General features: G+C 36.8%; 1 protein-coding gene across 4 annotated transcripts in view; it reads left to right on the top strand.

Moving 5' to 3' along the window:
* The window catches only part of AFG2A (AAA ATPase AFG2A), a 157,706-nt gene that overhangs the window by 72,815 nt on the left and 59,922 nt on the right, over positions 1-24,969 (top strand). Inside the window, exon 15 of one of the 4 annotated variants that reach the window (XM_087874603.1) lies at positions 12,767-12,836. The exons of 2 other annotated variants lie outside the window; for them this stretch is intronic. In XM_087874603.1, the coding sequence (XP_087730729.1) occupies positions 12,767-12,835 (69 nt within the window). In that variant the 3' untranslated portion in view covers position 12,836. Of the gene's footprint in view, positions 1-12,766; positions 12,874-24,969 lie in introns of those variants that run through there. One more of the 4 variants, XM_087874604.1, reaches the window with a different exon arrangement.

Genomic DNA, 24,969 nt, shown 5'->3' with positions numbered 1-24,969 from the left:
TTAGCAAGTTCCAATAGGGTTCAACCATAGAACTAACCTTTTTTTAAAAATTAAGAACAAAGAAAAGCAAGTGTACAATTTTGTTGATTATTCTGTACTAGACAAAGCATCCATGATTCCCAGTGGTGATCAGTTTTTTACTATAAAAGTCTGATGGCTTTTTAACTTAAAATATTCCTGCAGTTCCAATTATGCCTTTCCTCTAGAGCAAAAGCAATTAATAGTCTAGAGAATAAGGAATGGTGGTAAGCTACCCGACAGTCATATTGAATACCCAATATAATCTCAAAATACATATCGCCAGGTTAGTCTACTTTGATAACATCCTGTCTGATTTCAAGAAATGAGTATAATCTTATACAGTATGCAAGGATATCAAAATAGTGCTAGGATTGCTGGAAATCAAACTTGAAATGGTTTGGACAATGCTCAGAATTATTAGGAGGGGAAGGATGAAATATTTCCTGCCTATGTTTGTTTCCAAAATAACTTCACATTTTCCCATGATACCTCAAGTATTCTATAAGCCTTAACTTCAGTCCTTTGGGTATTGAGGGTATTGAAGTTGAAACTTGTAGTTCCTCAAACTTTTCTTCCTTTTGAAAGAGTACAGTAGGAACTGAGCCTACTGTCTCTTTCAAACTATTAAGTCACATTTTCTCCACTCTGAATATAGAGAAACTCATTCTTACACATAGTGATTTTTGCTCCTTTCAACAAAATGTTCCTTCGTTGTGATAGATTAAACACTATTCTCTACCTTTCTTTTAGCATTTGCATATCTGAACATTTTCTCCATCCATTTTCCTAACTTTAGTAGAATTCCTAGGAAGCTTCACAAATTTACTTAATCTAATTTTTCAACATTTAAGAATAACTTGAAATGTGTTCATTCCACTTTTCTTAATCACCACGAACACATTATGATACATTAATTATTATATCCAAACTATTTACTACATTATACATTGTATCTGTAGATCTGAGAGTGATAGGCAGTTAAGAAATAGGAAGTACAAATAAATATAAATAAATAAATCTAACATTTGTTGACACTGATTTAAGTTCTCAGCCGACAGGAATTATTTGCATACCAAAGTACATGCTTACAATATTGTTGCAGTATCAGGCAAAGATACAGCATTTATGGACATGCTAAACATTTCTCATAGCCACTCCAAGTGCAAATCATTTTAATATTCCTCTAGTTTACCATCTAAATTTTATTCTTTATAATTTTTAAACTTTCTCACAGCAGTTGTGACTTCCTTTTCAATATTTTTTTTTCTTGGACACTGACATTTATAGAACAATCTTTTTATCCATTTTTTAAAATATCACTGTCTCATCTTCATTTTTGAAGCTATCCCTATTTGGTGGCAGTGAGGTTTTGTTTTTTGTTTGCTTTTATTTTTGCATGCAGATATTCCTTGCTTTATGACCATTTGTTTAGCAACTGTTTGAAGTACATAGTTCTGAAAAACGTGACTTTTGTCTGTTCTCCCACTTATGACAGTCCCAACATCCTCATGAGCATGTGATCGCAATTCTTGTGCTTGCAACCAGCCTGTATTTACAATAGTTGCAGCATCCCAGGATAATGTCATCAACGTTTGCAACCTTCCTAAAATTCTAAATTTTAATGTTGTTCAATGCCTTCTCATACTTGTAATTTAATGATTCTTCTTTTTTTCTAGTGAAGAATTTCAGTTTGAGTGATAATTGAATAATATTTGCCTCTTCTGCTTTTTCAGTATAGTATGAGAAAACAGAGTAGTCCAGTCCTACTCCCTATTCAGTGCAGGATCTGCTATAAAGTAACAGATCCTGTTTGGAGCAGGAGTTATTTCCCAACTACAGCTTCCAACCAGTTACCATAACCATGGTGATGGAAGTTGGAATTACAGGTATTCCTTGACTTATGACCATAATTGGTAGCAGAATTTCCATTGTTAAGGAAGGCAGTTGTTAAATGTGCCACGCTTGATTTTATGACTTAATTTTGATCATGTGACTGTAGAAGATGACCAGACTGAGCCTGACGGAGGAGTCAAATGCATCATCAGTCTCAAGTCTTTTCGTGCCTACAAGAGATCTAAGTTTGGAAAACTTCCAGTTGGCGCCGCGAGGAAACAGACGGGGAAATGGCGAGCTCCGCTGAGCCCTGCCAAATCCCCTCTGCTAAGCTGCCGCCGATAGGTCTGCGGACCTCCCCTGTCTTGTAGGGACAGGGGGACAAGAAGGTACGCCTTAGGTGGCCGAGAGGAACGGGCAGGTTCCTCGGGGCCGGAGGCTTCTCCTTCACGTCGGCGGCAGCGGAACGGCAGCCATGGCGGCTGCCCTGAAACTGCAGCAACCGGGAACAAGGATTATCGGTGGTAAATTAATGGGTTGTTTGCTGATGACCATGAGCTTGGTTTTTGAGGTGTTAAGCTTCAAGCCATATTTTTCAGATATTTCTTTGACTGCTGATGAGGAATTGAAGGTTTTCATGCTTACTGGCAAGCAGAACTGTGTCATTTGTTTGATATTTGTTAGGCCAGGTTATTAAACTCCCTGTTGTGTAGTATGCAGTCATATATAATTAAATTCTCATGTTTGAATAGTTGACAGTTGATTCAACTGTTTTCAATTAAATGAAAACACAGACAACATATTGAACAATGCTATAGGTTTTGAGACATATAGTATATTCAAGGGCATAAACGTTTATAAATTTGTATTTTGGTCTCTGATAATTCTGATTGTTGTATGGTCTATTTAAAAAATCTACTGTAAATAAATTTATATTTTAAAATCTAATACTCTTTCTTACACAATTTTAGGCTTATTCAGTTTATTTTCTAATATCCTAGTCATGTCCTCTATTATGTGTATTGTATTTAATGGCTGGTATATTCAATGCCTTCTAATTTTATTCAAGATGAGGATTCATTTAAACTATGTTCAACTGAACCTGAAAACTAAAGAGAAGCCCTTGTCTGTTCTTAAAGTTTTGATTATCATGTATTTCCTTCTATAAGCATCCATGGTACTTCTGTATAGTTAGGAGTTTTCATTGAATTGAAATTAATACAGTGGTTGCCAAAGAGAGGTATAGCAGGGGAGGGCAGTATAGGCTCTTATAAGAGAAAGGAGACCTCCGCATTGGTGCACATCATTTTTTCTAAGCTTGTTGGCCCTGTCCTGGCCTCAGGTGGCAGAATTGTTGGGCTCCTTAATATCTAACTCCAGGTAAACAGCAGATCTTTATGGAGTAAATCCATCGGTGCTTGGGTGTTAGACAAATATACAAACCTGTCCACAGCTGGATAGTGGGCAGGGCAAGAGGTTAGGAAGAAACCTACCTATTTTCTCAGGTTGTAATGGAGATGGGGGATGGGGGGGATGGAACAATTGTACTTTCACATTTATAAGATTCTTTTAACATAGCTTTACAATAAAGGTGAAATAACTCATCTGTCCTGCCTGGTCTACCTGGTGAGGCTGACAGTCTTGCAGCTGGTACTGGAATTTCTAGGGCTTTGGGTCTTGAGTGACTTCATTTTCCATTTTCTGAGTGATGATTCTACCATAGCTGTGAAATTCCATGGCAACTATGGCTTCATGGATAGGACATATTATAAAATAAATAATTGAGCCTGATTATTTTATACCGCCACCTAGACATTTGAAGTTTCTTCTTTGCATAAAGTTGTACTACACATAGAGAGAGTGAAATGAGGCAGATAGTTTTAGGGGAGAGCTCTGTGTGTGACACAGAGCTCACATGTTTGTTTAAATTACTAATTGAACATTTGTAGAAAAATAACAATGTGTAATGTTGATGATCATGTTATCCATTCACTCATGTCTGATTCTTGGCAATTCTGTGAGGTCTCTCCATATCTTCTGATTTTGTGTAATATTAAGTGTGATAGTATTCATATTGGCATGAATTGGAAATTGTATTTAGATATCAAAGACCTCTATAGTTAACAAGACAGATTTTATTTGCTAAGTGCATCTCTCTCCCTGCCTCCTTTGTTAAAGATTTAGTTTTTTCAAATTATATAATTCTTAGGAATGAACTACAATATTTAGGATACACTGGAATTAAAAACTGAAATAATTACTTTGTCATTTTCTCCTGCCTTTTATAGGTAGCAAGGAAATGATTATGTACAACTGCTATGCTGTGGCAATTATGAAGTTGGTTAGTAAGATCATCTGTTCTGAATGAATTTTTTTTCAGTGCATTCAGAGATTTTGGTGACACTGAAAAGTTAATGAAACTAGTTTCTGTTGTCAGGTAGCTTTAGGGTGTCCCATGAATACAGAAACCACCTTAAGCATTTTTCTTTTGCTTTCAAATCTTGATCTTAAAAATGAAGCATTTCTCCTGCAGAACAAGGACAGCATGTTGTAGCTTGTTGGAATAAAACTTGCCCACCAATGTAAAATGAGAACATTAATATTTCATGTGGGAACATGACTTGCCTTTAAACTGACAAGATCATTGCAATTTGAAAACAACATAGAAATCCAACAAGCCCCAGCAAAATTCTATTTTTAATAAACTGTGTTAAGCTTAAAAAATAGCTTTCTAAAATGCTTTTGCTACTTGGATGTTATGTTAAAAAATTAAATTAATGAACTATACCTAAGCGTTGTTATATCTTAATTTGCTATTTCCACTTGGATTACCTTTGTATTCATTGTTCTTCATTTATTCAAATTGGGATTACTTTTAAAAATATTTTGTCATCTTGTCACCTGTCATCTCAAGTTTCCGGGTTGATTGATCGATTGATTCCTTCCTTCCTTCCTTCCTTCCTTCCTTCCTTCCTTCCTTCCTTCCTTCCTTCCTTCCTTCCTTCCCTCCCTCCCTCCCTCCCTCCCTCCCTCCCTCCCTCCCTCCCTCCCTGAGAATGGAGTTGTGGGTGCTCTGTTGCTGGAGGTTTTCAAGAAAAGGTTGGATAATCATTTGTTCAGGATGGTATAAGGACAGAGTGTTGGACTAGAAGATATTCATGGTCTTTTTCAGTCCTGTGATTCTATGATAGTACTAAAGACATATTTTGATAGAATGCAGCAATACAAAGAATGAAGAATTGCAACAACTCACAATATATTCCGCATCATGATTTTTCATAATCAGAAAAAAAAGTATTTATTTATTTACAAATCTATGTTTTGTAATAAATTCGTGAAAACTAGTGGTTCTTGGTAGAATCTATGATATATTTCTGCTCTGGAGATTGTAATACAACTTCAACTAGCTGATAAATGTGGTGCAATTGATTGCAGAGCTGAAAGCATAAAAGGAATTTGCCATTAGCTATGTCAAGATTTACAAAATGAAATTTAAACTTCTGAAAAAGGCATGGTGAACTGAAGATAGTTCTGCAAAAGTAGAGTCAATAACCATGGTAAAGACCAAGAAACTGGTGAATAGGCCAGTTCCTTGAACGTCTCTGGATAAGGAGAAGACTGGAGAATTACTCTCATGTGCTCTGGATAGCTACTCCTCAGAAAGAAACTGCGGGAGAGCATGGGAGATAACAGGATCAGCCATTTTGCTTTGCAACCTTGGCAGAGCCATTTAAAGGACACTCAGTTCACAAATCTCACTTTTTAATCACTTTTGTAAACAGCTTATTAACTATTCTAAAGGTATTAGAGGCTTTGGAACATTTGATCGAATTAAAGATTAAGTGTTCTGACCCGGTTTCCAAACATGACAAAGACACTGTTTTTTAGCTAAAAGTTCCTTTTATTAGGAGCACCAGCAACCCCGGCAAAGAGTCTCTCTCTCTCTCTCAGCAGGCTAACGAAGTCTCTAAGTGCCTGTGGAAAGCTCCCTTTCCCCCTGAAATGACTCCAACACACCAGGAGTCTCTCTCACCACACTCGTAACAGAAATCCTGGAAGGTGCGCTTGCTCTTTTTCCAGCAGCGGAAACACACACACACACACACACACACACACACACACACACACACACACACAGACAGACACACACTCCAAAGGAGCACCCAACTCTCAGTGCCACCGACTCCAAGAAAAAATTCTGATACAGTTCCAGACATGATTCAAAAGTTTGGACTATCAGTGGCTGACCGACAGGGAGATGAATAGTTGTCTGCCACATGTATTCATCTCTGCCCCCTGCCTTTGATCCCTAGAGCTAGGGTGGGGCTTAGCTAGCAGCAGTAGCTCTTCTGTCCTGAGGACTGGCCCATAGCTTCCTGCTGTTCTCCTCTCCTCTGCCTTCTATGCATCCATGTGTCAGGCACAGGACCCAGCTGTTCTTCTTTCTCATCAGCCACCTCTGGACTGGGGGGCTGTTGACTCTCCATCTGGGGGCTAATGGATGGCCCAGGCTCTGTTTATGTCTCTATCTCTGATAGCTCCATTCCCTCTTCCCGATCACAGCTCTCAGATTGCCTTGATGCTGGCCCCAACTCCCACTCCGCCTCCTCATCTGATTCAGTTGCTGGAGGAGCTGGCGGCCGACAGGTCACAACACTAAGACTGTTAGTAGTAAAAGCAAGTAATATATAGTTGGTCTTTTTGATCAAGGTTAAAATAACCCATTCTGTGGTAATGTTCAGGTAGCCCTTCATGGGGGTTTTCTGACATCAAGATTGAAAAGATATGTTATGGTCTTATAGATAAGGTTTGAGATGAAGAGATATTTGTTTAACTTTACGAAAGTGAAGAGTTATTAAATCTGTTTATATGTATTGAGATAAGGGTTGGAAATCCCTCGGGAGTTGGGCGGTATAGAAATGCGATAAATTAAATTAAATTAAATTTATATATTTTTCTCTTTTCTTGTACTTTTTATTCTTTATTTCCATTCAGTTTTCTTTCTCTAAATTTAGTATGTATTAATTTTTACTATTCTAATTAATTTTTTAAAAATAAAAATTATATTTGGAAAAAATATAATTTTGCAAATTTTATATATTTACAGAATAAAATATGATGCCGTATGAACACTATTTTCTATCCATGTATTGCAGAATGCAAAATATAAAATAACTCTGGATATTTAATATTTGAACTCCAAGTCCCAAGTTCTAAAAGATAGTTGTTATACCAAGAATACAAAAAGTTCCAATCCTCCATTAAAAGCTACAGTTCTTAGAGCATGTTTTTCATAAAATAAATGAATAAAATGAAGCAGTCTATCTTTTGCCACATAGTAGTTTCTTCAATAAAGAATATCATCAAAGAACGTAGTAATATCAATACACATAAAGGAGGGTAAATGAGTAAAAATTAGCTTGAAAATTCATTTAAAATAGTCCTTTGTTTTATCAAGAACAAATATTAGGAACTTTATATAGTTGCTAAGTCAATGGTAATGTTGAAAAACAAAATGAATATTTTGGAACAAAAACTTTTTAAAAAGGCAGAAAAGTTATTATGGCCAATGTAGTACTTTAGTTTATTTTTTTCTTGGCTCTGTCAGTCTAGCTATGCATCTCCCAAAAAAACATCTTGCTTGTTTTCCTGTCAGTATTACTGGCGACAGTCAGTCTGACCTGGAAGTGAGCCGAATACAGTTGCTGTCTTCTTTAAAACCCGGAAGTATTAGTAATTCACTTCACTCTCTCAGCCAACTATGTTTATCTAGGATATGATGTATTTGTTTCATGTGATTGTATTGTTGGAAGATAATTTAGGGCATATGTAACAGTGCTGCAGTGCTGCAGTTAATTAAGTTATTATATAATGATTAGGGAAATATTACATGATGCAATTCTTCTTTGTAGAAAGAACAGGTATGCTGAATTCAGGGAAATGCTACTGGATAAGCAGAAACATGCTATGTCCTTTTTTTGCATCTGAATATTTTCTTGATTACTGTATCAAGATTATTTGCTGGCAATATAAGGCCTCTCAGATGCTGTTAGACTGCAATCTGCTCATAATTGCCATGGACCATGGTAGAAATTAAAATTTAAAGAATCAGGAACACAGAACGCTCTGTTTAACTTTGTATTATAAATGTGGAGATACCTGTTGTTGAAAACTGTAGAGAAAGATCCAAATTCAAAGTAAGGAGAAATTTCCTGACTATCAGAACTAAGCAATGGAACCTAATTCCTGGAATTGTGGCTGCTCCATGACTGAGGGTTTTCAAACAAATATTGGGCAGTCATTTGTCTGGGATAGTCTGATTATTGCTGTCCTGGACAAGAGGGTTACATCATAAGCCCTCTAAGGTTGCTTCCAATTCTGTAATTCTATCACTCTGATCACCATGAAATTATGAAGAACTATTTTAATTTTGCTTTCTGTAAGAAGGAATTATAATCATGATAATTCACAAATTATCTGGTTTATTTTAAGGAACTGTATACAAAGTAGTCCTTTATTTATACAGCTGTCCTGTATATTTTTCTGTGTTTATGTATTTTCTGTACACTGGAGTGAGTAACTATATATACCTTGCCCTATTGCGTCTAATATTCTGGTTCAAGATTTTATAATTGTGTGGTTTGTCACTTTTCTTTAACTCTAGTATCCACTTATTTTGTTTTTTAATACCAAGATGTCACACTTCTTAGAACTATCTGGTCACATTGTCAATATTCCCCTGAATCTTTTTCAACTATTTTCTTTCAGTTTCACCGTTTTGCTTTGCCTTGTCATACATCCTAACTGTTGTGTGAGTGTCCTTTCTTTTTCTATTTTATTCTTCAGCATGTAATCACAATAATCCAGGGAGAGTTTTAGAAGATCTATAGGTTTTATTGTCACTACCAAACCTTTTCCTCATTTTAAAATTAATTAGTATTTTTCATTTTGTACTGGTACTGCATATACCTAAGATAATAAGACTTAATGGAACATGGGAATGTATAAAAACCACAGCCATTTTTTTGTGTGTTTGAGCAAGGAAGTAACTTTTTGTTATTATCTTTAAAAGATAATTTTCCTTTAAGATTACAGTTCAAGTTACCTCTTTAGAATATTGTCCCAGTTCTCACAGAAAAAGAACTTGGAGTAATTTACATTATAAAATGTAGGCTGATAATCTTTAATTTACCTTGACAATAAATATTTGTTTCTAAATTTGTCAATTTTGACAGAAAATTTTCTTAGGCTAGGATTCTGAACTTCTCTGAAACCTACCTTTCCATCCACCTAACCTCTTTTCCTTTCCTCCTCAGTCTGGAATTTAAAGTTGGACAAGAGGCCCTAATTACAATTCACATCCAGAGGACACAGTATTGGATGGCAAAGCTAGGTTAAAGAAGTGAAATGAACATAACAAAGTTCTTCACATAGGAAGGAGAAATCAAATGCCCATGATTAACATCAAGGATCCCTGCTTGATAGAAGCCAAAAATAATTTGGGATATACCAGACTCAGTGATGTGTCTACAAAAAATATTTAAACAAATTTTAAAACACATCAAAATAATAATTATGGTTGATTGTACAGTCAGCTAGATGTTTAGACTGGATTTGGCATTTTTATCTACCTATCCTCCCCAAGGATCTGGAATAGACAGATGTTATTTCATGGTGTTAAAGCTATTACTGAAAGATGTAAACAGTCTCAAGTAAAGCTACCTTTTGCAATTGATTGACTTTGTCAATGCCAATGGTGTTCAAACAGTGCTTCAGATGTTTTGGGACTTTACCATTACTATTGGTCAGGGGTGAAATCTAAAAATTTTTGCTATTGGTTCTGTGGGCGTGGCTTAATTAGTGGGCGGGGCTTGGTGGTAAGGTGACTGGGTGGGCGTGGCCAAGTCAATGTCACTTCTTTGCCCTTTTTTAACCTACAGAACACAACACAACACAACTGGCTCACCCACAATGTAAAAGCAGCTGTGCTAGATTCAAAATGGCCCCGCAACAAGCAGGAACCTCACACAGGCACAAAAACCACAAAAAACAACTTTCACACTTTACACACACACAACACAACATAACATAACTGGCTCACCACAATGTAAAAGCAGCTGTGCTAGACCCAAAATGGCCCCTGCAACAAGCAGGAACCTTACATAGCCACAAAAAGCCCAAAAAACCAACTTTCACACTTTACACACACAAAATTCCACATACAGCTTTGTGAGATTTTGTGTGTTTGTGTAGTTAGAGTGAAACACTACAGAAACACACTAAATCTCAGAAAGCTGCACAAATATTATTTTATTTTATTTTATTTTATTTTATTTTTATTTTTATATAAAAGCAGCTAAATTTAAAACTTCCTAAACTTTAAATGGCTATGTCTAAAAAAAGAACAACTAAAAAAAACCCCAATTAACTATTTTTTTTAAAGCTCCCAAAGGGGAAAAAAACTTACCCAATAGAACAGGGCTCTCCAACCTTGGCAACTTTAAGACTTGTGGACTTCAACTCCCAGAATTCCTCAGCCAGCTTTGCTGGGAGTTCAAGTCTAGGCAGGAAGGCAGGCAGGCAGAAAGAGCTGCTCATCGATGAGCTTGATTGCAGGCAGGGACATTCAGTTGCTTGCTGATGCATGGATTGCGATCGTCATGCGATCAACAGCTAAGGTAAGCAAGCTGGAGGCTGGGAGAGTGGGGGGGGGGGGAGAAAAAAAGAAACTTTTTTTCTTTTACATGACGCTGGTGATCCAAGCTGAGTTGCCTGATTAGCAGGCAACTCAGCTGGGATGTCAGAGCTTGGCTGGTCAGAGCCATTTAAAAGGAAAAAAAGGCTCTGATGATCGCGTGGCTCAGCTGGGCATGGGGGGCGGGGGCAGGGATTTTTGCTACCGGTTCTCTGAACTGCCCGCCGCCATCACTACCTACTCGCCGGAGCCGGTCTGAACCGGGAGCATTTCACCCCTGCTATTGATACTATATTTGCATTCTTTGTCCATAATTTTTTAATTTGCAAATCTTAATATTTTGTGATTTTTTTTCAATTATTTTCTATTCTATAATCTAGCCATTTTGTGGGGTTTTTCCATCAATTATTGTTAAGTCGTTAAGTTGTTAAAATATGTCAGCGCAGCGATCATAAAAGGGACGTTCAGGTAGGACGACGTCCATTCCTTGCAGGTAAATGGTATTTCTTGCAAATGTTGCAGCGCACCATTGTTCCTACTTTATCATGCCATTGTTTCTAGTCAGCCTGCGTAACTTTCTTGCATGAGCTAACTCGGTTGTCCACTATTTCTTCAGCTTCCTTGCATAGGTGCCACTTGCTGTTTATTGGTGTCTTTTCAATTCTGGCTTTGTATCAGCAGTGGGTTTCCAATATTCTTACCACTGGTTTGTCCTGCACGCCTTCCATGTATGTGCCTGGCTTTCCACACATGTACTACACTCACACACGTGCTTTCCGCACATGTGCCCAGCCTCAAAAACGTGGCTAAATAGGATGGTGGGTCAGATGGGTGGCACCTTCAAGCATCTGGTGTACTTGCAACATTCATGTTCCCCTGTGCTCATTGATAAGTAGAGGCTGTCAATTTCACTGTATGGATGAAGGACATGATTCATTAACATTGCAGGTAATACTCGAGTTACGCAGTTTACTTAGTGACTTTTCAAAGTTACGCAATAACGCCCCCCCCCAAGTGTTTACAATGAAGTCCCGAACTTACGAATGTTGCAACACCACAGCAGTTGTTCACCCTTATGCAGAGGCACTGCAACATTCACCCTATTCCCCCCTCCCCACAATTGCTTCTCCCCTCCCATCCGACTGCATGGACTCACCTTGCAAAGATCTGTCTCCCCTCTGCCACGGGTTCTTTGCCTTTGAGGGAGAGGAGAGCAGTTCTGAGCATGATTTCGTGTGACTTCAGGCACCTATTCTCTGCAAAACCGGATGGGTGCCTGAAGTCGCAGGAAATCAAGCCCCCCCCAAACATTTCACTCTTCGCACAAAACGTATTTGGAAGCTGACCAGATGCTGGGAGCGAAATTGTCCTGCTCTCCTCTCCCTCAAAGTCAAAGAAACCGCGGCAGAGAGGAGACAGATCTTTTCAAGGTAACTGAGTCCAGCACAGAGGATGGGAGAGGAGAAGTATGACGTATCTTAGTGCGTCAGGGAGGCCTTAGGTGGTCTCTTTCATCACTAGGCCCCCCCATGGCTTTCCCCACCTGAGATATCTGGTGCACTTAATAACCCATGAATCACATAACAACAAATTACGTGATTCACTCCTATGAATCCTCAAGTTACGAATTGGCAGGCTCCATTACACTTGTAACACGAGGATTACCTATATTTTTCTGATCTTCCTATCCAGGACTTTTACTTCTGCTTGAGTCCAGTCCACTATTCCAGCTCTGTATCTAGTGCCTTAATGGTGCCTTAATGGTGTTAATTGTCTTAATGTTATTTCTTCCACAGAGTTTAGATTTAAGTTCTTCTTCACTCTCTTGATGTATTCACTTCTAAACTTTTTCTTGACTTCAGCGTGTTTAATGTTTTTACCTTGAAACATACATAGGTATTTGTAGTGATCTTCATGCAAACTCTTGATGTTATTTCCATAGGCCGTTTTGATCCCTTCAATTTTTATTATTTTTCCCTGTTGATGGTGAGGGTGTCACCAGTCCAAACTCCATTGCAATACTTGTGGCTGTATATATGGACAATGTTGAGCAGCAATTCTATTTCAGACAGTGTTGTTCCATACAACTTCAGATTGTTTATGAAAAGGAGGTATGATACTCTAGCAGATATTTTTGATGTTTGAATGACATGCAATGACAAACAGTAGTGATGCTAGTGAATCTCCTTAATATCATTAACTATGTCATTAACACAGCTGCCTGCAATACTGCTGGTTCGAATCTCTCCAAGGCTCAAGGTTGACTCAGCCTTCCATCCTTTCTAAGGTAGGTAAATTGAGGACCCAGTTTGTGGGGGCAATAAGCTGACTTTGTATAAATATACAAAAGGATGAAGGCTATTGCTTAACGCATTGTAAGCCGCCCTGAGTCTCCGGAGAAGGGCGGCATATAAATCAAATTTAAAATAAATAAAAAAATAAAATAAAATAATATATTCCTTTTTTAATATTAACCCTTTCCAGTCTGTTACTATTGACCAGCAACTGTGTGTTTGCCATAGTGCCATTGAATTTCGCACAAAGCTTCTGATGTTTTTACTGACATCTATTATTTCTAGGCACTTGATTTTCCAATCATATGACAGGGGTTCAAATGCATTTTTATAATCAAGCCAAACTACATTCAAGTTGGTGTTCCCTCTCCTGCAATTTTCCAAAATGATCTTGTGAAGTAGAGCCTTCCGCTGCTGTTTGGACAGTTTCCATTCTGCTCAGGTGGAAAAAGCTTGTTTTCTACTAGACGCTGTTGGACTGCATCAGCTATCACAACATTTAACCATTTGAAAGTTATTGGTAAGCAGGTAATTGGCCAATAAGCGCCTGGTGCTGCCCTTTTTTTGGATTTCTGTGTAAAATAGTTCATGCAAGATTATAAGCACTGGTGGGCTGCTGCTGGTTCGGACCGGTTCAGGCAAACTGGTAGTTCCGATGATCATGTGGCCCCACCCACCCACCCACCCCTACCCTATCCTGTCCTATATTTCCTTCTTTCTGGCTCAGCTGATTCGCGCGGCACAGCTGATTTCTGTGCCTCCGCTTTCTTACTTACCGGGCTGCCTTAGAAAGTAAGCAGCTGAGCTTCAAATTGCTGTATTATGAACACTGCGCACAAGTGCATTAGGTATGTGAGTGCGCAAAGCCCATGCATGCGCGAAGTACACGCTCATAGAAATGGTTGTTAAACCGGTTGCAGCCCATCACTGATTATAAGGCAAGCAATCTCAAACCAAACAAGGCAGTAGTGGGTTTCAAAATTTTTTACTACCGGTTCCGTGGGTGTGGCTTGGTGGGCATGGCATGGCTTGGTGGGCGTGGCATGGTGGGCGTGCAGGGGAAGGTTACTGCAAAATCCTCATTTCCTCCCGATCAACTGGGACCTGGGAGGCAGAGAATAGATGGGGGCGGGGCAAGTCAGAATTTTTACTACCAGTTCTCCGAACTACCTCAAACTTTCCGCTACCAATTCTCCAGAACTGGTCAGAACCTGCTGAAACCCACTTCTGAAACAAGGGATAGGTGGAAACTGTCCTTTCTTCCCAAGAGCAGTAGCTTGAAGCATGTTACACATTGCAGATAAAAAGAAAAGACAAAATTATTTAGACTTTGATTTCATTGTAAACTGATTTTGATACATAATTATCTCTAGAATTTTTTCATAACAGCTAAATGTGAATGTTGGTGTTTCTTTTTATGTATGATTTTGTCTGGTTTTGGTGGACTGTATGCCCCAAATAATTTTTCCAACAATATGGTTGTATATTTCTGCTATTGCTTTATTGTAGCTTAGGCTTTAGCTATTTTTAGTGGTGTGTGGTTCACTGTACATTGTTATAAATGACACCTTTGGAAAATAAGGATGTTTATACCTTTAAACCACTGTTTTAAGCCTAAAAGTGGGTTTTTACATTTCACAGTCTTAACTTTCCTTTACAAACTCTATTACACATGTTACATGTGAAGATGGGAAGCAGGTTCCCTTATTTGGTAAATGGGCTTTAAGAACCCATTAAGAATACCCTCAAAACCTAAAGAATACATTCTTAAAATAATACATTTGAGTGTCAGTGGTATGTATTTAACAGTTGTTAATTGTATTTACAAAGTAGAACTTGTTCTCTGTACTTTGTATAATCAGCATAATATTTAAAACAGAGCCAAATACGTTGCCAGACTTCTGTGGCTTCCAGGCACCTGAGAATTCTTGTTGCTTAGTATGTAAGAATGGGAGAGGTGACCAAAGTTTTTAACTGTATAAGAAGAAAAAGCAACTAGAAAAAAATATGGAATTTTGTCAAGGTTTGGAAAGCAGATGTAATATGGTGTGTGTCTTCAGTGTTCATATATTCCATTTTAGAAATCTTTTATTTTTTTTGTCTAAAAATTGATTCTAGGAATGAAAATGATGGTAGACAGAGGAAATCATTATAGCTGATTACCACCAACCTTAGTTCATATTAGCATTTTGCTCCAAAAGCACTAACCAGGTTCTCAGAAGTATGCTTTCACTAAATTTTCTGTATCATGGCTCATAACTTTTAATAGTCCTATCATCTGTAATTTTGTTGTATTTGGAGTCAAACAGAAATCTTTAATCCCCTTAGAAGATTTTTTTAAAATGTATAGCTCTATTCAATGGGTATGCTCAGGTAGAAGCTAAACTCTGTATACAGTACTGGTAGATCCAGTACCTGTATAAAGTAACTTAAACAGATTATAGTTGTCCTGAATGTCTCAACATTTAGTTCATTGTTATTGTTCTTTATACCAAAGAGAGAGATTAATTGTGTCTTTCCATAGGTATAAAGAAAAAAAAAAGAGACAAATCATTATATTTCTTTGGTGTGGCTATTCTACTGTTGTATATGTAATCTTCAACTCTTTTTTTATAAAAAGGATTAAAAATTGGTTTCATGAAGGATTGAATTTCAGTGACAAAATTGTAAATGTTTTGCAAAAGTCTTTCAGTGCAGTCTTCCTCTACCTACTAAAGGAATGGGGTTGGGTCTTGCTGGGCCAATAGCATGAAAGTACTGCAGGTTATTAGAACCGTTTGTTTTTCTTCTGTGAAATTGCAGAAGGCATGATGCCAGATGAGAAGCATTAAAATTATTATAATTCTTTTTGAAGTTTTGCCTTGAAACTTAAATTATGCTATGATGTTAATTAGCTCAGGGCTTTTTAATGATACGTGTCTATAAAATCATATGTGTTTTACCATATGTCATAATGGTATTATCTAAGAAATTTAGATTCCTGTTTCCTTGCTTTTTAGACGTAAGTGTACAAAATGTACAAAAATCCACTTGCAACTGTTAGGATTTCTTCTTATTGCAAACACTACATGAACTCACAAGAAAACATCCATACACACACACACACACACATCCACACACACACACACACACACACATTTTTCATAAAGCACTCTAGTTACAATTCAAATTCTCAAGTGTACGAATGGTGATGCAGATTTATTTTTTATTATGTATGTTGAGCAAGGAGAGATAGATAGATAGATAGATAGATAGATAGATAGATAGATAGATAGATGGATGTCCATTTTTCATAAAGCACTATAGTTACAATTCAAATTCTCAAGTGTACCAATGGTGATGCAGATTCATTTTTCACTACATATGTTAAGCAAGGAAAATATACTTTTGTCCAGTAAAATATTTGTCTGGAACTTTGAATAATGAAGTGATCTGAAATGTTTATTTTGTGGATGAAAATGTTTTCATTGAATATAGAGTTCTCTGTAAAAAAGACATCAAGATGAGGCTATCCAGTTTTGACAATATTTGAATCTACACTTTAAAAAGTATTTAATAATCTTATAAATATATTTTCAGTGTAATGCATTTTTATTCAGGGTTTAGTACATTTGCTATTAATATGCTTAGATTGCAGCTTTTGCTCTTTTAAACTCATAGGTAGTTGTGCCAAATCTATCAACTACTTTTTTGCTGGTAGGTACTTTTTTGCTGGTAGTTTTGGAAGGATGTTGCCAGTTTTATCTATACAAGAGCTGAATGCTACTGCTGAATGCTGTTTTTCATTAGTAATTTAATGCCCTCATTCTAAAAAAGTGGCTGCATATCCTTTCCAATTTTTAGGATGCTGGCCATAGAGATCTATTTTACTTTGATGAGTAATTCTTCACATACCTCTTAAAGGCTCAACACTTTTTTGCTTTGGGTGTTCATATGACTCACCACATTAATCCACACCCATTATCTCTTCCCCTCACAACAGAGTTGATACTTATGCAAAGGTAGACAAATGTTGACATCCTTCCAAAGCTACCAGCAAAAAATTCTGAACTGTGTTAACCTCAGTACATCAAAATAGAGGTTTAAATCCAAAGGTGGTTAACTTTGCACAAATGCATTCACAACATGAGTTTTCGGTTTCATGTGCCAAACTGTTTCTATGTCATTGGATTAGATTTCTTTATGAACTCTAATAATGTATCAGCGCCTTACAGAGGCAGAATTCTTTCAATTCCACAAGCATAATTTTATTAATTCAAAGAACTTGAACAATAATGTTCCATTGTAAAATTTGTTATGTTTCAAGGTAAAGTTTGATTCCAGTGGATAATGCAAGATTACAGTATCTAACTCTGACAGGGAGAATAGAATAAAATAACAGAGTTGGAAGGGACCTTGGAGGTCTTCTAGTCCAACCCCCTGCTTAGGCAGGAAGCCCTGCACCACTTCAGACAAATGGTTATCCAATCTCTTCTTAAAAACTTCCAGTCTTGGAGCATTCACAACCTCTGGAGGCAAATTGTTCCACAGATTAATTGTTCTAACTGTCAGGAAATTTCTCCTTAATTCTAAATTGCTTCTCTCCTTGATTAGTTTCCACCCATTGCTTCTTGTTCTGCCCTCAGATGCTTTGGAGGATAGCTTGACTCCCTCTTCTTTGTGGCAGCTCCTGAGATATTGGAACACTGCTATCATGTCACTCCTCGTCCTTCTTTTCATCAGACTAGACATACCCAGTTCCTGCAACCCTTCTTCATATGTTTTAGCTTCCCATCCCCTAATCATATTTGTTGCTCTTCTCCGCACTCTTTTCTAGAGTCTCAAAATCTGTTTTATATTGTGGAAAGAAAACTCAGAAAAACTCAGTGAAGAACAACATACAGCTAGTCCTTGACTTACAACTATTTGTTTAGTCACAGATCAAAGTTATAACAGCATTGAAAAAAGTGACTTATGACTGGTTTTGCACACTTATGACTGTTGCAGCATCCCTGTTTTCATGTGATCAAAATTTAACTGCTTGGCAATTGACTCATATTCATGATTGTTACAATGTCCCAGGATGATATGATTTGTTTTGCGACCTTCTGACAAGCATTGGAGAAGCCAGATGCAGTTAACAATCATGTTAGTAACTTAACAAGAGCAGTGACTCACTTAACAACTGTGGCAAGAAAGGTTGTAAAATGGGGCAAAACTCACTTAACAAATGTCTTGCTTAGCAACAGAAATTTTGGGCTCAATTGTGGTTGTAAATCGAGGACTACCTGTATACCACAGTTTAAAAGATTTCCCTCTTAAATTTTCTTTTCTTTTGTTTGGTCATAACATATTCTGTTTTTGCTTTTGCTGATCTAGATTCTATGTCTGTACTGTATGTTTCCTGCTTTGATTAAAACAATTTTGCAATAAAGCACTAAATGTTAAATTCATATTTCATATGATGATTTAACTTGAGAATGATTATAGGAACACGTTTGGATTTTGCTAAAAGCATATACAGATGCACGTAAGAGAGCCAAGCCAAGTCTCAATAGTGGAACTGGATAAGTGAATGTACAGATTTTCATGTAGACATAATCATAAATCATAATCTACGAAAAAGAAAGAAAAACAAATATTGTACCTTTACAGGGAGGATACATGAGATGAGGGTGTGGCTAACTGATGAGGCCTTATAAGGCCGAAATAGATCTATCTTAGTCTCCCAATGGGCAGCAAAGGGTCTGCTGGCTGCCAGAAGAAAAAAAAGCCCAGAAACTAGTAAATTGTGATTTCACTGAACTAGGGCTGCATAATATCTTGGTTTACGTAGGTAGAACCTGGCTAAAGAGAAATAATCATAAATTAGCGAAAATAATCATGTTACAATTATAAAGTGACATACATCTATAATGTAAAGCAGTGATGCTGAACTCAAAAAAAAATTAAATAGTAAGTCCAAATAGGAGTCACTAATTTATACAAAAGGATCTTTGAGTGACATGTATGTATAAACCACATTTATTTGTTTTCTTTTTTGTATTTTTCTTAATTTGCATTCACTTTTTATCTTTTAAAGTTATTTTTAAATTAGTTATTTTTAGTTAAAAATTATAATTAAAAAAGAAAGCATCTGTTTATTTCTTTTTTATTCCTTCGTCAACACATTAACATCAGATAAGAATAGATAAGAACAAGATGTGTGTGCGTGTGTATATATATATATATATATATATATATATATATATATATATATATATGTTTTCTTTTCTTTTCGTAGGTCTTTATGTGTATTTCTCTTTAGCCAGGTTCTTCCTACGTAAACCAAGATTTTTCTGCAGCCCTAGTTCAGTGAAATCCCTAGAAACTAGTGGATTGGGATTTCACTGAACTAGGGCTGCAGAAAAATCTTGGTTTACGTAGGAAGAACCTGGCTAACGAGAAATACATACATACATTATTATTATTATTATTATTATTATTATTATTATTATTATTATTATTATTAAATGGGATTGTTTTATTTTCATATTATATATACATTTATATCTATGTTTAGTACATACCTGCATACAAATCAGATTGGAACTAGTCAAAAGAAAGAGTACAATTTTATGTTTTAATTTTGAATAGACTCCAAATCATTACAAAACGTATCATTATAAAGATTGAAAATTAATTTAATATCCTTTGCTACCGTAGAAATTTAGCATTGTTCTCAGAAACTATTTTTGAAACTATTATCAATATTGGATATAAGATTTTGTGATAACACAGTTTTCAGTATGGATGATAAATGCTCATTTGTTATTCTTGTCTATGTAAAGGTTTAATATTCATCAAAGGTTAAAATAAGTGTTCATCAAACATTGCTAAGATTTTTACATCAAATATGCATTTCAACAAAATACCTTGGCAAGAATAAAAATCTAGAACACGAACTTCAGTACATTGTTTTTAGCACTATGTTACATTGATGTCACCAAGTTCCATTTGAATGTTACTTTTCAGTCTCAACTTCAGAAGAAATTGAAGCTCTGAATAATAAAATATTGTTTTCACACATTTTGATTCTTTCAAATCACTTTTCAAATTCAGATAGTAATTGTCTGGATATTTGAAACATACTTGCTCAAATTACATGTACCAAATGACTCTTGATAAATCTTTACATGAAGGAAAATGTCTGATCACAATTTTATTTGCTTTTTCCTAATACCAAATGCTTAAATGTTACAACCTGATTTTGACCCAGAGGTTTTTAATTTAATTTATGTAAATGCTCCTCAATGCCTATTGTACAATGAAAGCCAAATTCTGAAACCAGTTCTTATTAGTAAGTTCTGGTGACATACCTTTCATTGCTAAAAACTTTTTGATTTCATGTGAAGTTGCCAACATTCCTAGAAGACTTTATTATTTCTGTATAATATATTAAACTTTCTTGCTCACTTTCAGTTTCAAAGAATAATGAAGAAAACTTGATTCAACTGAGTATATAAAATTCACACTTTTCTCATCAAACTTCAGCACATGTTTCATTTTCACTAATTTTGAGCATCACATTTCCTGGTGTATAAGGAAATGCATGATGAAACTTACTATTGAGAGCATTTTTTTTCTGGCTTGGCCAATATATCTAGCCAATAGTTTTGAATCCATTTGTCTTCTCTGTCCCTTGCTCCATCTTCCTTCTTTCCAACTTTTTCAGTTTGCTCCAGCCCCTTTGAATTAAGAGAAAAATTCCTATATTCATACTGGCTAAGTGCCACATACATTTCAGTAGCATAGCCTACATTCTATGACATTTAAAATTTAGGAAATTGTTCTGGTTCACTGCATCTGAAAAAAAAATGCTGTTTTTAAAAATGCAATAATTAAATCAATGTGAACATTTTAAAAGTGTTTTATACCTACAAATGCTATTTATAAGCAGCGGGAAATGTTTTAATGTGTTCAGGATTCAACCTTTAAAGTATTTGGCTAGCATCCCAGTCCTTGCTCCTAAATCTGTACTCAAGTGGCCAATATTAACCTATAGTACTCTTATTTGTGGAAGACATTTAAGTATCTAGAGTATAACATGTTCAGACAGTAAGACTGGGCATCTTGCCTTAAAGGATTAAATAAGGTGTTTATAAAAGAAATCGAGAGAATATGCATTGTTCTGTCAATTCATCTTTCGGATGATCTTCTCAATTGTTTGTTTAGAGCTCTAACTTTCTGGCTGTTAAAGACATTTATTAATAATACTTAGGTTTATTCACAAGAAATGCATTACTCATAATTTTGATAATTAAGTAAATGTTCACTAACCATTGGAGGAGAAACTGGTTAAATCATGTGTGGGCATTCCGCTCAGAGAAATTTTTAATTATAGATACTTTTTCTAAAATTTTTTCTATAATTTTTCTAAATTATAGATACTTTTTCTATACGTTATTTGTGCAAATGTTGTCTATAATGAGAAGTCAGTTGGAATCTTTACCCAATGAGACATCCGCTTAGTTTCAAAGTTAGAAAAAACCATTTAGGCCATTGAATGCAAATCCTGGTTCTAGATTAACTTCCCTTCTAGAATCTCTTTGAATACATTCATTAAAGGGAAATGTTTGACATCTAAGTTAGGGGTGTCAAACTCAAGGCCCGTGGGGTGCTTAGATCTGGCCCGCGGGACCACCCTGGAAATAGCAAAGGACTGGCCTGCCTCTGCCAGTGAAAATGGAGCCTCTGCCAGCAAAAATGGAGGCTTTACTAGGCAAAACGGAGCTCGCAAGGGTTGCACGTGGCCCTCCCGAGCTCCCTTTTTGCTGGCAGAGGGTTTCAGGAGGCCATCCCAAATGAAAACAGAGCTCATAAGGGCTGCACGTGACTCTCCTGAGCTGTTTTGGCTAACAGAGGGTTGCAGGAGGCTGTCCTAGCCAAAAATGGAGCTCGGGAACCCATTTTCACTGACAGTGCTTGGGCCACAGGCGCCTCCGACATGAGTGATGTCAAGATGGCCAGTCCCACCCTAGCCCCCCAAGGTCAAACACAACCCTGATACAACCCTCAATGAAATCGGGTTCGTTACCCCTGATCTAGGTAATCAACCACAGGTGTCCTACAAGGTTCCATTTTGCTTAGAAGCTGTTCAACATCTACAGGAACCATTGCAAGACATAATCCAGAATGTTAGTACAGGTTGCCTTCAAAATCTAGAAAAGATGGAAATGCCTTTAATAAAACAGACTGAAGGTGGAACTGGATTTGCTCCACTGAAAGAGCAGATTTGCAGTACTTGATTTTCATCTGTCACTGAATAGGTGGTAACTGGTGAAGAAATAATTTTACATAATTACACCTGGTTTGCAACTGTGAGTTTCCTGAGACAGATTGATTTGATGATGATTATGCATAGCTTGGTTACATCCTATTTTGATTACTGCAGTGCTCTTGGAAAATGTCCAGAAGTTGCTATTAGTACAAAATATAGAGGTTAAGAAGTGCCAGTTGTTTACCAAGAAGAATTTAAGGCTGATACTAATAGTTATGCCAGCTGTTTTGAGCATCCAGCTGAAGAAGCTAAACAGGGTACATTTTATTAGTATCTAGGAGAAAAGACAACCAGGAAATATCAGGGCTATAGACTAGACTGAAAAACAATTGAGAAGGTAATAGAAAATATTTATTTATTTATTTATTTATTTATTTATTTATTTATTTATTTATTTATTTATTTATTTATTTTTAAATTTGTATACCGCCCTTCTCCCTGAAGACTCAGGGCGGTGAACAGCCAAGTAAAAACATAAACTACAAACATTAAAATACAATTTAAAAGATATATATAAATTTGGCCCCATGATTAAAAACAATAACAAGCAATTAAAAATATTTTAAAAAGTGTTAGGCCAGCCCGGCTTGCTGGAAAAAGAAGGTTTTAAGGGCACGGCGGAAGCCACCAAGGTCTTGGATTCTCCTTATCTCTGGGGGCAGCTGATTCCAGAGGGTAGATGCCCCCACAGAGAAGGCCCTCCCCCTGGGGGTCACCAGCCTACATTGTTTGGCTGATGCACCCCGAGGAGGCCCTCTCTGTGGGAGCGCACAGGTCAATGGGAGGCCGTCGGTAGCAGCAGGCGGTCTCGAAGATAACTAGGTCCTATGCCATGGAGGGCTTTAAAGGTGATAACCAACACCTTGAAGCGCACCGGGAAGACCACTGGGAGCCAGTGCAGCTCACGCAGGAGAGGTGTTGTATGGGAGCGCCATGCGGCTCTCGTAACTACCCACGTGGCCGCATTCTGGACCAGTTGGAGCCTCCAGGTGCTCTTCAAGGGGAGCTCCATGTAGAGAGCGTTGCAGTAGTCCAGGCGAGAGGTGACGAGGGCATGAGTGACTGTGCACAGGGAATCCCGATCAAGAAAGGGCTGCAACTGGCGGATCAGGCGAACCTGACCAAAAGCCCCCCTGGCAACAGCCATCAGATGTTCCTCCAAGGACAGCTGCGTATCCAGGAGGACTCCCAGATTGCGTGCCCTCTCCGAGGGGGCCAAAGACTCGCCCCCAATAGTCAGTGATGGAGTCAACTGACTATATCGGGATGCTGGGAACCACAGCCACTCAGTCTTGGAAGGGTTGAGCTTGAGCCTTATTGCCCCAAAAATAATAGAGATGTACTCATGCAGTAATAATAAGTAAAGTATATTTGAGGAAATCTTTGAAGTCTTACTTTATAGAAAATACCACCTTTCCTGTTATTATTCTTTCTGGCTTTTATATCTGCAGGAGATGCCCATCTCTCTGGGGTTCAGGCCTTTTCCAAAATTGCTGGTGTACCAGAAGTGCTTTTCAAAAGGCAACTGGATTTTCTTAGTTTTATCCTTGAAAATATCTTGTTTCTCATCCAAGAAGCTGCTTCAGTTCTGACCTTTCTTGAATGAGAAGCAAAACGTTTTCAAGGAAAAAAACTAAGAAAATCCAGTTGCCTTTCGAAAAGCACCAAATTGGATAACTATGACCTGGCTGATTGAGAATCTCCATAGACGTTGCTGATGTTGCGTTTGGAACCATTCTCTTTGTGTTTGGAAAATCCTTTTTTCTAAACTTTATGATTTTTCATAAATTGTATATGCAATTAAATGTGTTTTTAACATTTGTAGTTTATGGACCTCCGCCCCATCTTTTTTACACTGTTTCAAGTGCTTACCAGGGAAAAAAGGAGGAGAAAAATGAGATAAATTAATGAGCAAATAACCTGCAAAACTGCCTTTTTAAAGATTTACCAGTATTATAAATAGTTGCCTCAGTGTCTCCTTGTAGAGTATAAATTTTACACTTATATTACATCCTAAAAAAAAAGTTGAAAATATATGTCCAGTGTTTTTATATAGCATAAATATTTGGATAAATCATACTGTCCTGTTTATAAATATATTACCTGTGAGATATTCATCTGCATCCCTTTATCAAAAAAGAGAAATAAAATAGCCTAAGTATGGAAGTTTCTAGTTATTCTACAGCTATCTTACTGCAATATGACTTTCATGTCACAATTAATTGTGTCCTTGATCTGTCTTTCTTTTATCTTGTAATAGAGGAATAAATTGTAATTTGGGGGCCGGGGGTGTTAAACAATAATTTTGAAAGTGTTCTTTTATTTCTGAATGTAAGTTAGAAACTTCCTATTATCACAATGATTTTATTAAAATGGGAGTGTAAGCCGCACCCTGCTTAGATGCACCTTTAATATTTGTGGATTGATTTTCAGTTGAGACTTTATAATTTGTTGCTATATAGGCTGTTATTTCAGGTCTCAGATACATAATAAAAATAGTGAAATAGGATGTTATTTTGTTTTATAGAATATTTTATAATGTCTATTAAAGTTTTGGTAAGTAATCATAAGGAATATGTTAACCATTCCCTTTCTTTTCAAACATACTTCTAATCCTTGTCTGGAATGGATATTGTTCCCAAGTGGTGTGTTTCAACAGATTTATGGCTTATAAAGTGGAGGGAAGATGTTTCTAGACAAAAACAAAATAATTGAATTCCACAGCTGCTGATTGCTGTGTTGGTAAATGAGTGTATTCAAGAACAAGGCTGTCAGTAGTAGTTACCATATGTTACCATGTATAGGAAATACACTTTCCTTTTTTTTTT

Source organism: Pantherophis guttatus, chromosome 8 (genome assembly GCF_059756535.1).
Source record: "Pantherophis guttatus breed Tessera chromosome 8, ASM5975653v1, whole genome shotgun sequence".
Classification (NCBI taxonomy): Eukaryota; Metazoa; Chordata; class Lepidosauria; order Squamata; family Colubridae; genus Pantherophis; species Pantherophis guttatus.
Note: the sequence above shows the minus strand (reverse complement) of the source record. Positions and strands in the feature narration are given on the sequence as shown.